The 13,364-nt window shown below is 45.6% G+C and overlaps 2 protein-coding genes across 2 annotated transcripts; both read left to right on the top strand.

The window, feature by feature from the left end:
* Window positions 1–297: 297 nt before the first annotated feature.
* N7471_010743 (uncharacterized protein) lies at window positions 298–2,403 on the top strand (the record flags this gene model as incomplete). The annotated part of the gene is made up of 1 exon (XM_057283462.1): window positions 298–2,403. The coding sequence occupies one exon, from the start codon at window positions 298–300 to the stop codon at window positions 2,401–2,403; it is 2,106 nt and encodes a 701-aa protein (XP_057132441.1).
* An 8,288-nt stretch (window positions 2,404–10,691) lies between these two features.
* Window positions 10,692–10,964, top strand: N7471_010742 (uncharacterized protein; the record flags this gene model as incomplete). The annotated part of the gene is made up of 1 exon (XM_057283461.1): window positions 10,692–10,964. One exon carries the CDS (start codon window positions 10,692–10,694, stop codon window positions 10,962–10,964), a length of 273 nt encoding a protein of 90 aa, XP_057132440.1.
* Window positions 10,965–13,364: the final 2,400 nt, after the last annotated feature.

The raw sequence follows: 13,364 nt of genomic DNA, 5'->3' as shown, positions 1-13,364 counted from the left end.
AATATTCACTGCGCGACTTAATACATGGTCTTGCATGGCCTGCTGGTGATACGTGGCACCTTGTGATCGCCGAGTCGCTCGCTTTGTTTTCGCTCACTTTGTCTGATTTCGATATTCTCTACTTTTTCAACGCCTACTCTACCTACCGGTCCACGTGTACCCTTAGACCGCTACTTTCTATAGAAGATCATGATATAAACCTTGCTAGTATAGGATGTACTTGTCTTTCTCCATCGAGAACCAACTTTCACAGTTACTTTGCTTGATATCAACTCCTGTTCTACCAAAGCTTCAGTCATGCAGCCTCCCACTGTATCGTGTCTTAATGGCAGTGACAGCCACGATCTCACGTCCACCAACCCGGCGTCAGCCGACTGTCCAAAACCAGTCATCATTGGCCTCTATGGCCTCCCTGGATCTGGCAAATCATTCTTGCTGGATATTCTCAAATGTGGCCTGAGTCATGCCGAGTTTTCCTTTTATGATGGCAGCCAGGTGATTGCAGCGGGCACGCCTGGGGGGCTTGAAGCATTCCAGAAATTGAGGGAAGATGACAAAGAAGGGGTCCGTGATCGTGCGATTCGAAGGATCAAGCAAGAGAGCTCCGACAGTGGGAGAAGTGCCATAGTCACTGGACATGCCATGTTTTGGGCCGAAGACGAAGTTGCTGGTCAATTGGTGTATACACCAGCTGATTTAGACACCTACACTCACATTTTATATCTTGATGTGCCGGCTGAGGACATTGCGGAGTATCGGTCGAGTGATCAGAAACGAAGTCGCCCAGCAGTGTCAATTGCTCATTTGATCAAATGGCAGCAAGAGGAGAAAAAACAACTGCGTCACCTTTGCAGGTCCCACGACATCATTTTCACGACCATTACCCAACGCCAGGTATCCATGGGGAAAATTGTTCCCTTCATTCAGGATCTTAAGACCCATACAGACGATTTGAATTCCAGACTGGCCCAGCAACGCATGGACGACTTCATAACGACCGGATCCGAGCGGCCGGAGACCGTGCTAGTCTTTGACGCCGACAAGACACTCGCACCACAGGACAGCGGTGAACTATTTTGGGAGCTGGTTTCCATACCTTCGGCTGAGGCGGACGAGAGATTCCCCTTGAAAAGTTTGTTTAGCAGCCCTTTGCACTACTCATATACTGCCTTCCGCCAAGCGACCTTCCTCTGCGAAGAAGTCATTGGCGACAACAAAGAATATGATGATTGCTGCGACAAAGTGGCCCTCATGATCAAGATCCATTCTGAGATTTTAGATCTTCTGCACTTGGTGTCAGGTCAGACTCATGTCCGCGCGATGGTGTTAACCTGTGGACTTCGCAGAGTCTGGGAGAAGGTTCTGAAGAGGGAGGGTCTGGCGAAAACAGTTACAGTGATCGGCGGGGGGCGCTTGTCCGACGCTCTTGTCATGACACCCGCACTGAAAGCGGCACTCGTGACGCGTTTGCGTGATGTGCACGACTCTTATGTTTGGGCCTTTGGCGACAGTCCACTGGATGTGGAAATGCTCCAAGCGGCCAACCAAGCTATTGTTATGACGGGCGACAAAGCATTGAGAAGTACTAGTATGGACGAGGCTTTGACAAGATCTATCGGAAAGGCCGGATTTCGGCCGCGCCAGGCTGTGCTCCCGTCAAATGCAACTGCTCGCCTTGATGCGTCCCGGCTGCCTTTAGTACAACTGACGGATCAATTTTTTGTTGAGTCGTTATTTGTCCGGCGCCAAAGCCTTCATCTTCTTGATGCTACTGATCGTTTTGCGGCCAAATTGCTCATGACACCAATGCGCGATGCAGCGAACTCGGGGCCAGCACTGCGGGATGCACATTCCCAAGTTGGATGGTATCTTGCCACTGAATTCTGTACCCAAATTCTTGGCGTTGAGACGTACCGTATTACCCATGTTCAAGGTCATCAAACAGATGGTTATCGAATTCTTCATGAGGAAGAGACCTTAATTGTGCCTTTGATGCGAGGTGGTGAACCAATGGCATTGGGCGTGAACAGGGCTTTGCCACTTGCCATGTTTCTTCATGCAAAAAGCCCAGGCGATATTCAGCATAAGCATCTTCAAGGTCGCGAGACAATATTTCTCGTTGACTCGGTAGTCAACACCGGCCAGTCAATCTTGGAATTCGTGCAGCACATTCGAAACCTTCATGCCTCTATCCGCATTATCATCGTTGCTGGTGTCATCCAGGCAAAATCGGTTTCCACCAGTAGGATTGCGCAAGAGCTCTCGCGATTCCGGCGTTTGTCCTTCGTTGCTCTTCGCCTGTCGAATAATCAATTCACCGGCAAAGGGCCCACCGATACGGGGCACAGACTGTTCAACACCGTGCTTCTCGATAAGTATATGCGAGATTGTGATACCATGTGAACATTTTCTTCGTTGGCTCGTTTATGTCTTGGTAAACTTGGATATGCTTGTGTCTTTTATGCGAGCATAGTATGAAAACAATTATTTCACATTTTCCTCACCATGGTTTCCTCCCTACTGTGAAGTCAGAAGAACTAGGCTTGAGTACTTCAAATCTTACCTAATCGTAGATTAGCTTTGAGTATTGATAAAAGTGAGCTCTGGCTTAAACACCAAGATATATATATATTGGAAGCTGTAGTACGGATCGCCGATCGAGCATTTAATAACGGCTCACAGCTCTTGTCTGTAGTTGATTCATGAGATTTACCAGAAGTATTGTCAGGGCACAATAAGAAACCTAATGCCTCAATTATATATAATTATCTACGTGGCTTAACGCTGTGCCCGGAATAATGCGCAATTTCTTATTCGATGAAGTTGTTCATAGAAAGAGCTAGATTGACGCATACATCAGTTGAGAATCTTTGCCAATGCTTCATGCATTCGGCCAACACTTGCCGGCCTCACCTCATGGGGACCATGTGAATGGAAAAACGAAATTTATGATCTTATTCTTCATGTGAAGCAACAGCAGGACTAAATCCAGTGTCTGTTAAAAATGTCCGTAAGGGACAAAAGGAATTCTGTTAAGTAATAGTTATTCAATTTTGTTTTTTGAATATAACGATTATTTTTGACGAGCTTTGATATTGAATCTTAATATAAGAGAATTCCCAGAGTTTGCTTCTTGGGTCAAGTTCGGGTTGACCTTATAGATTATATACCCAACATGTCGGTGGTGGTGGCTGCATGTAACACATTCCTCTAAACACGGACCATCCATATGCGCGGAGCTACACCACGATCTTCTGTAGATATAATCCATTCAGTAGAAGTACTCTCATCTAAATGAGTCGGCTCAGAGGTGTTGGTAGCCCTGGTGGCTGAAAGTGCTCCGTTCAAGCGGCACATCGTATGCGCGCGCTGCAGCCGTAACGGAATATATTGTTCTATTATGAATAGCCTTGATTGCAAACAATATGCTACCATCTTTGTAGGTGGTATCTTGCTCCTTCTTATGCATTTTGTGGGCATGGTGGTATTTTAAAGAGAGACAGATGGAAATAGAGATACAGACGCCCAAAAATGTCAAAATTGTTGTAGTTCAGAGGTATAAGTTGATTGATTCAGAGGGAAACAAGGCTATATATACACCACAAAGTCCAAGTTGATTGGAAATAAACTTGGTTCTTTGTATTGACAACTCGGGATTTATGCCGATGGTGCGGTTTGGTTCCTGATCTGCACTAGCTTCATATCACAACAGATATAAGTTGACTGACTAGTGGAAACGTGTATTTCGGTAATACAAAAATCGGCGAAACGGAAGATCTATTAATGTGCTCAAAATGCATGATATGAATAATATGAATGCGAATATGAATATGCCCTATATTCGCATTCATTTATTCCTTTCGGAGCCCTAGCCCGGAGCACCCAAGTTCATCAAATTCAACCTTTGCCAACAGAACAAATTGCAGTCAGTACCTTGATTCCTACGAGCAATGCCGAAATACTTTCAAAAGAAACCAATGTCAAGTCGATGACGTATCTTAGTTTAGGGAGCACGGACTACGCAAACATACGTCGAAGTACGGTCCAACTCCTCACTGAGGTGGCACCCTCCGCCTTTCTAGGTAGCCCGGCCGCCGCTCGCAGGAGATCTGCTAGCAACCCGCCCAGTCCCGGTCCATAAGGTCAAGCATCACCCCCTGGGGCACGGTCGGTCCGGCCACTCAAAGGTCGCTGTCGGCTGCGGGAGTCACGGTAGCTGAGGACTAAATTGTGATCGCTCCACCATCATTCTCGGCTTTTGTAGCCTAGTATTTTTACGGGCGAGTTAATCGCGGTAAGTAAATTCTCTGGGCGGTGATGTTCGCACCTATCTGGACACATAGGGATCGGGCGTGTTAGATGGGTCATAGCCTGCGTGGCATAGCCCGGCTCTCTCGTATTATGATGAGGTGTCCATTTTATTTCTGGACATACCTTGAATTGACTAGCTAATGAGAGCTGGTGTAAGATGGAATGAATGGTGAGCGGGTCACGTAATTCGTGCGAAGAATTATGCTAAGACCAAGCTGCCGGAGGTTTATATTGGATCTCTATTTAGACGGTACCGTGGATGGCTACACTCGGAATCGGTGTGGAGATTTAGATGCGCCGGGGGAGGAAGAGCAGCGATGCGATGGCTGCGAGCCCGATTGGTTTTTGATACCGAATCGTATCAAAAATAAACTATATGGGGACGACTGGCATCCCGGTGATGCTGATACACGGTCTACGCTTCTAAGCTTGTAACTGCTTTTCTTGCCGGACGGAAGTTGATGCATCAACGCTGAAATGATCGCTAGGAGGTTTTCGGAGGAATCACGCTGGGGCTGTTCACTGAGGCTGATAATAACGAAGAATTTGATGATCTTTTTATCCCAAGAGTGATGGCTCATTCGTGTGATTGTCTGGGCAACTGTTTCCCCCAGACCCAGCTCATTGAAATATGCCAAGTTCAAAGCGATCCCAGGACCGGGAAAAACACGCACGAGACGCCCCACAGTCATCGTTACAGATTTGTTGCGGGGTGACAATTCAAAAGACTCCGCATGTATCTTATCCCTGCATCGACTGAAGAGAACCCCAGCCTTCTGCTCTCGGACATAAATAGGCAGAAAACCACCTGAGTCTCAGTCAGAACATATACATTTCTAGGAGTATGTCATCACTCACCTTCATCTTTCAAATTTTCCAGGATCCTATTGAGCTCGATTTGACTCACATCGCCATCAGAGGCACATATGCTCTTAAGACGAACGATCATCGTGATTGTCGTATTCAGGATATCAAATTTGAGTTCGTGAAAAAGTCCCTAAACCTACGCAGAGCTTCGATGATCTTGTCTAGAAGGAACTGTTCGTGTTCAAAATCACAATCCTCTGCCTGCGGGATCTGCGGAGGAAGGAAATCGTGATGAAGTAGGTAGAACGTTGCTTCTGGAGGCATCATTTGAAGAGAATGCATATTGGTCATAGCGATCAGAAGAAGTGATTGATATGGAAGTAATAATTGTTCAACTTTTGCTTCTTTCGAATTCAATGAGCTTGTTTTTCGTTTTATAATCAATCAGAGTCTGCCTGAGCACAGACTGGGCTTTGTTAATGTTTACAAGTTTTGTTCTCCTTACAGAGAGAGCGTTCATACAAAATAAGGCTCCAAGTTCCTCATATGCCCAATTAACTTCCATGAATACACCATAGAAAAGGAATATTTAGCCAGTGAATAATAGTGCGCTATTTTATCAACCCCAGAAGAAAATGCGGGAGGCCCACGATGAAAGAAGCCGGCAAGGTAGGGAACATTCGCGAATGTTGAGCTTTTTTTTATTCGCATTTGCATTCGCATGACAAAGTAAGAAGGATACCAATGTGAACCACGGATATTCATTTTGAAAGCCGTTTTCATTAAAAGGATTATGATATTAATATGGATTCGCCGCATTCAAAATGAGCTTATTATTTTCAACCATGACGCCGATTTAGGTAGAGATTTTCATTCAGTCAGGCGGTCTCAACAGCACTAGTCTTCATGAATAGGGCACATATAATTACGTGTTCTCGAGGAAATGAGGTATGACTCGTTCATGAAGACATCGCATGTATCATACATGGTAACATTACTTTGGATGCTGGGCTCGGTAAAATCTGTAGTTATACAATTGGCTGAAATTCCACACAGCAAACTCTTGGGCGATGAGCACACAGGGAAAAGAGAACTTGTTATCAGGGTATTTCTTGCAATCAACGAGAGCGTATAGACTCGCCTCGTCCTATATCAAGAACCTAAGCGTGATCGTCGCAACGCTAGGGCAACTTCATGGTCGGCAGCGTCTTTCCGTCCATACAGCTCGAATACCACAAGCAATCATTTCAGCCAGTTTTCCTAGTTCACAGCGAGCCCAGTAATACTATCATTGCTATCTAACCTAAACAATGCCGCAATTCCGATTAAACTTGGTTTCAGCTTTTCGACCATAAGATCATCTGAAATTAACCCTTCTTCTTTGGTCAGGAAGATTGTGGGGTGCGCATAAGTCCCGAGAAAATAGGTATACTGAAAGCTTCCGGAACAATTCTCAATTTAGAGTCGGCTATTGTCTAGAAATGCGAACTTTGTTTTTACCCATCCAGGTCCACGCCACAGGTAAGATATTGCACCCCTTGAATAAATTGTCATTGCATGCCGCTGAGTCGTTGGAAAGGAGTGCCCGAGAGGCAGGCCGTGTAGTTTCACGCTAAGCTCAAAGCTTCGAGACGCTCATATCTAGTTGTGCCTTCGAAATCTGTGGTATAAGAACAGGTGATCTCTCCACCGGCGTCTCTGTGTTGAGTCGCAAAAGCTGATATGATATCTCCACTAATAGTGGGCATTTTTGAGTTCGATATACCCGAATCCTTGAAACGGAAGTGAAAAGAAAGAGGTCTTGCGCTGGAGGTTTGCCGAGATAGCCAAACCGGCTCCATTCTCCGTCTTCATCCACCAGATTCTATATCACCCCGCTCATACTCCTCACAGAATGGCTGGAAGAACGATCGAGGGCGTTTTGAATGCCGCACAATTATGAAGGTAAAATTTCAGCGCATCTTGATGATTCGAAGAGGCATAAGCTTCGTTGGTTCACATTGTAGATTGTAGAATGTATTCTCATACATAGCAAGACTACGAATTTAGAGGCTGATATGTAATTATTGTATTACAATCGATGATTGAAGAAGTATATACCTTCAACGTATTAGCAATGTCATGCTTTGTTACATATGCAAGCGCTGCTGGGTCCCTGCGCTGGCCATCATGTCTTTGTTGATTCATTCCGTGGGAAGTATTCCTAAGAAGCTTGTTAAAGCTTAGCTGAAGCGCATGTGAAAGACTTGGGACCTTAATAAGAGTGGCATGTTCTGACGTTGCTTGCTATGATGTATCAGCTAATGTTCGGTTATTTGGTGCATTGTTAGTCATGATAATAGAGACACTTTCCAATCTTATTTTGTTGAAAAATATGAAGGAGAGTGGAATTAAGGTTCGCATAAGAGTTTGTTCTATGAAGCGGTTTGAACCCGAGAAGAACCTCACGGCACTTCCGCTGCTTGCCCTTCTTAAAGTAGACAGCTATAGCTCTTGCGCATGACAGGATCTTATAGTCATTTGTAGGTAGCCGTGTGTCCCTTCATGATACGTTAATGCTACAGTCTCCTATGAGGCTCTTGTTACTACGAGGAAGCACGAAGAAGAAACACCTCCTAAACTAGTGCCAGAAGCCTCTCAACAGTAAATAACGTTTATATTTAAAAGGAAAAAAAAAGAAAAAGGAAATAGTAGAAAAACATTCAACGTCGCGAGCAAAGATTATCGAACAATACATATGATTATCTAGGCACTAGAATAGCTTTGGCATAGCTAGTGAAGTCCTTGATTTGAAGTTTCAGGCAGTAAGGCTTGCAAAAATCATGCCTGGAAGTCTTGAAGGGACTTGCGATTTGCTTGAAGGCGTACGAAGATATGGTGCAATTTGAACCGAAAGAAAAGTTTTAGATCGTTTTACCGTCACCTTCCAACTGAAATTCCTATTCGACGGCAGAGATCCTTTGCAGCCAAATGGCCAGCAATCTTCTTATTTCGTCCGACCCCAAATGAATACAAGTCCCCAAAACGAATTTCCGCACTGAACTGAGGAGGATCCTTTCTGAGTGTTGAATATATACGTTTGAGTGCCTTCCCATCTTCTTGTCCTTTTTCATTCAACGCAGAGGTATACTTTGATAGATCCTCTTCTCCTTGGGCGTTGGATTGTGTGTTTACCTCGATAGTCTGGGTACTCCGAGGTGGCAGCAACTGTGGGGTTCTGGTGATGAATGAAGCCAACGTACTGATATGAGGTTCCCTGTGGCATCCTAGGTGGCTAAGTTGAAGTAGGCTGTACATCAGCGCATACGCCTGTGAGTGCTGCAGAGAGCGATAAGCAAAGCCAAGTACTCGGAAGACGGCGCTTTGCGGGTCTGTCTCTTGATTGTGAAAGGGAGCGATGCGCGCCGCTTCTAGAGTCTGCATTGCTGCAAGATAATCATAAGACATAATAAATTGAATGACTTCGGTCTCCTAATCAGTCAGCCTCAGCATAGACGTTTCAGTTGAGCCGAAGACTAAGAAACTAACGAGTAATTGAAAGGATTTGTTTGATCTGGCTAGAATCGCCGTGACGTATTCGCGGAACATCATTTTTCCCACGAGCTCGTCTACGGCTCATATTAGCGGAAATTCCATCCACTAAGCCCTAAGAATATAACACTCACTGATTGGGGCATCTTGAATACTTGGACCTTGGGCAGCCATCATAGCGATGAATCTAAGTAGGCAATCAAGTCGCATGAGTATCGACCTGGGAATCAGAGCTAGGCGTGGTTGTGAAGGCCTTTTATCCCAAGGAAAAGCGATAGATTTTGCTGGAAAATGGTATCTGAGATATGCGTCGGAGCGTAACAGTCCGGGCTCTGCCGGTACAGGTCGACTAGACGGTGAAAGGGTTACATCAGTGGCTGCTATAATTCACTTTGCACCAACCAATATTCTAGTCCAATACGAGTATGTAGCAGTAACCTTTTAGAATGCCAACACATTATACAAAGGCTTCGCATCTTATTAGCCAGAGGAATGCATTGTGCAGTTGTCAGCTTGTAAAAGGCGCCATGCATTGGTAGTTACAGATGATCTGTCAACATTTTGCCACAGAGCGCATACTTGTCCCAATGGTCGAGTACAAGCAAACGGCCCACACAACCAGCGGTGAAGTTGTGGATATGTGGACTAGCCTAACTACTCAGTATTTTAGTTCTTTCAGTTCTTATTTAGTTATATCGTCGTCAGACAAGTGGCGGTGAATGATGATGAGCGAGCACACATGCCTATGCAAGGTATTAGCGTATATTGATATCGAGCGCCTGAAGTGATTGCCTGAAGCCGTTGCCCGAATTTTTGAATTTGGTCATCCCCTAGGTCACGAAAGCGTGGACGGCAATGAATTTGCCGATACAGAAGCAAAGAGCGCAGCGCTTCTTGGTGCGGGGATGGGAGTTGCGACCGGGAGCGGAACGGGTGAACCGATAATCCGCCTCGCCGCAGCTACTAAGAGGGCGGTACGCCAGCGAATCAGAGAGCGGTGGGAGAAGCAGTGGGAGCGGGAGACAACTTCCGCACCCACGAAGCGCTTAGTGCAGGCGCCGAACAAGAAGACGCTCCGTCTATACGAAGGACTGTCGAAGCCACAATGTGCAATTCTGATTCAGATGCGCACAATGAGGATCGGGCTTCGGCACTTCTTGTTCAAAATCAAGGCAGCGGAGACAGATAGATGCAGCTGTGACGAGGGCTCACAGACACCAAAGCATGTTCTTATGCAGTGTCCGCAATACGTCATTCCGCGTACAAAGTTGTGGGAGCAGCTAAATAGAATTGGGATCGGATTCACAGAGATGGACTATGACAAGATCATGTCTAACCCGCAGGCCATCCGCTACGTGGTCAACTTCATGCACCGAACAGGTCTCCTCCAACAGTTCCAGTATGTGACACCCGAGGACGACGACGACGAACCGACAGGCCTCGCGGCAATGGACCTAGGTGTGGAAGACGATGGGTACTAGCCAATGACGATAGATGATGCTGTGGAACGAGAAACTCAGCCAAAGTCGACAAACATGCCAATCAACAACTGGCCAGGAGAACGACACCATCAATTGAAACTGAGGCAGGGGGATGTTGCAGAGGATGGAAAGGGAGAGTGAGAAGTGAGAAGTGAGAGGTGGAAGATGGAGGGTGCACTCCATGGCAGTCATTATATGTTTATTTCTTATGTATGGATTTATGGGTTTATAGGTTTGTGGGTTTACGGGTTACAGGAATGGGCTGATTCCACACTCTTTACGATCAGCATCTGTATACTCTTGGGATGCACTATACTTGGTGATCCCAACTCGGCGCTTGGACTCGAGTTCTTGCTTCAGTTGGATGAAGCGCCTGCATAGTCATACGCAACTAGTTAGACTGCAACAGGTTAATTGAACTTTGATTGATTGATTGATAGGTCACGAAAGCGATCCATGCTGGCATTACTTGCCAAGCAAAGCGTCCTCGTGTCCCTTATAAATCCGACAGTCCTACCGTACCTTACTCTGCAGTCTCCATCCGCGATTCTATCAATGAATATGGAAGTCAGTCTTCCTGGCCAGGATGAAGATGACGAGGGGTGGATTTCGAATTTTGCTCTCGACTTTCGGACCGATCAAACCCGTCATTTTGACCAATCTGAATCAACTGATCTTCCAATGAGCTTCGACGCAGAGGGAGGTGCCGCACTTCCTTCCAACACAACATTATATGCCTATCAACGGGGAAACGATAACTTCGACTTGATGGATACTGCTTTCTTGGATCACTTGCTTCCCACTGAGAACCATACCGAAGATTGGCCTCTGTAGAGTGCTGCATCGGACTTGCTTCCTAGTGGAATCAATCTATTCCAAGGTCATACGCAGAGTCTGGCATCTACTGGGACCGGAAACCCGGAAGAGCCACAAGACGAAGGTGGCTCAGCATCGTTGGCTGCAGCATCTCAATGTATGGACAAGTTTGAAGAAGCAGAAATGCCTTCACTAGACCATATCACGGATACTTCAGACGGGTTGTATCGTTGTATATATCAGGATTGCAAATCAACGAAGGTGTGGGATCAAAAATATGGTTTGAGGTATTGAAAATCGTCTAGAATGACTTTGGTGCGTTAGCTAATTTCGAACAGAAGACACATTCGGCGACATGTCAAACCTGTGAAATGTCCAAGTAAGGTTTGTTTACATCGCGCAGCAGAACAAACGGATATGCGTCGGCATGTCGTAGCCCACCATAGGCCATGGGCCAAAAAACATTTGGGGGAGATTGCACGATTTCCTTGTGCCCAATGTGACTCTTCCTTCACGCGGAAAGACAATCTTACAAAACATGCAAGGAAGATGGAACATATGCAGGATAGCAGTGACGAATAGACTCTCTTATCTAACTTGTCCACGCTCTGACGTACCATGAGTACTTAAGTCTCAGTCCTCTAAAACTTCAAGAAGTCTTGTAGCATTGATGATTTTATCAACATTACCAGTATCGGTAGTTCGCAAAATTTTCAAGCATATAGTGCAACCCCTCCGCTCTCTAAGCCCCTCCACTCTCTAAGTCGCATTCTTCGCCGGCATTTCTCGAGGTCTCAATTTCAATCTATCCTTCCGCCGAAGCGTTTGTGAACTTGGCGATCATATCATCGCGGGAGACTGGATGGCATGCAACAAGTGGATTTTGGTGTCTGACAATGACGGGAGCTGAGTTGTCGAGGAATAAATGTATCTCCGTAATTCCTGTCACAGAGTCAGGATGTCCATGAACAAGCGCAAATTGTGGAAGTACTTGATTGATGACAAGTGAACGAACTTCTTGGATCATTTTATTTAGTAGATCTAGTCGCAGCCCGCCTGCCGGATGAGATTTTGAGAAATTCTGTACCAGAGGTGGCCCCCAATTTGTCCACACATTCTGATGTGACTCGGGAACATCCATTCGAGCAGGGTGGTACTGAAAATACATCTCACAACACAAACAGGCTGGCTTGCTGCAAGCAACATAGCGGTCAGTTTCTGCAAACGTCAAACGGTTTCAGTAAAAGTACTCGAGAGTCTGAACCTCCGCATGGACCTGCGGACTTATACGCTGATATTTCTTCGGAAAATTTCAGAAAATCCCTTTCACAGCGTTGAAATCGGAAAGTGCGCGTTTGATGTTGAGATTTTCATTCGAAGCTTTTGGTAACATGCGATTGAGAATATCATGAAGGTTGGTGTGTCCGTCAGGTTCTGGAGTAGGTACCGGTGTTGTGTAGTTGACGACGCAAACGTCGAAGGTTTGGACCATGTGGCTCACGTCTATGGCGGCTTCGACTAGCTCTTCAGACGCCCTAACGTGGTGAGCTAGTCGACCAAGGAAATGCCTCACAGACGCAAAATGTCCAGGTTCCCTTTCTATGCCTGACATGCTTTCTTGTTCTGCGGAAAAGACTTGCAGCCGGGAAACAAACTCCGAGTGCTGGCTTTCGTAGGTAAACAAACAAAGTGTGAGATTTTCATCATGGCATAAAAGCGACTTTAACCACTCGCTGAGTCCTTTGTCTACGTAGGATCAGAAACTGTACGGCAAGCAAGGAATAAATAGTGAGCGTAAATACCTTCGTATGAACTCGAATGTAAAATAATTTTAAGACAAGTCTTAACGGCTGTCGATAAGCACTTCATTTCCTAGTAAATGCGTTTCGTTGCAAAGTCAACACACAATTTCACAAAAGAATTCTTCTTTGGAGTCAAATTCTTTTCTGCGAAATGATAGATACTATGAAGCCTTTCTAGAATATGCTGCAAGAAATCGGCAATCTGAGCTGTTGTTTTGTTTGAAGCAACCCAGAATCTGGACCAAGTCCCAGTCTCTTCGAGCCCGATAGCGGTAGAAGTATCGCCTCCTTTCTCAAAGTCACAGATAAAAAAGAGGGATCTACATAGCGGCTACTATGAATTTTTTCCCACCGGGATATTCAGAAATCGATACGTCTCACGTACTTTGTCAGTCCAACAATTCATTGTGCGCCCCAAAGGCTTCGACAAATAGCGAGAGGAACATAATTCACTCGAGTCAATTTGCAATAGGCGCCATCCATTCGTGGCTCCAATTATCCAACCAATCAACAGGATTCCACAGAGTGGAGGCTTATCTTGATGCTCGAGACTGAAAAAAATGCATGAGAAAGAGCGGTGAAAGAATGGCAAACATGTGGATCAACTCCAGTGGTT

Source organism: Penicillium samsonianum, assembly GCF_028829775.1.
Source record: "Penicillium samsonianum strain IBT 33392 chromosome Unknown utg000006l_segment0_segment0, whole genome shotgun sequence".
Lineage (NCBI taxonomy): Eukaryota > Fungi > Ascomycota > Eurotiomycetes > Eurotiales > Aspergillaceae > Penicillium > Penicillium samsonianum.
Note: the sequence above shows the minus strand (reverse complement) of the source record. Positions and strands in the feature narration are given on the sequence as shown.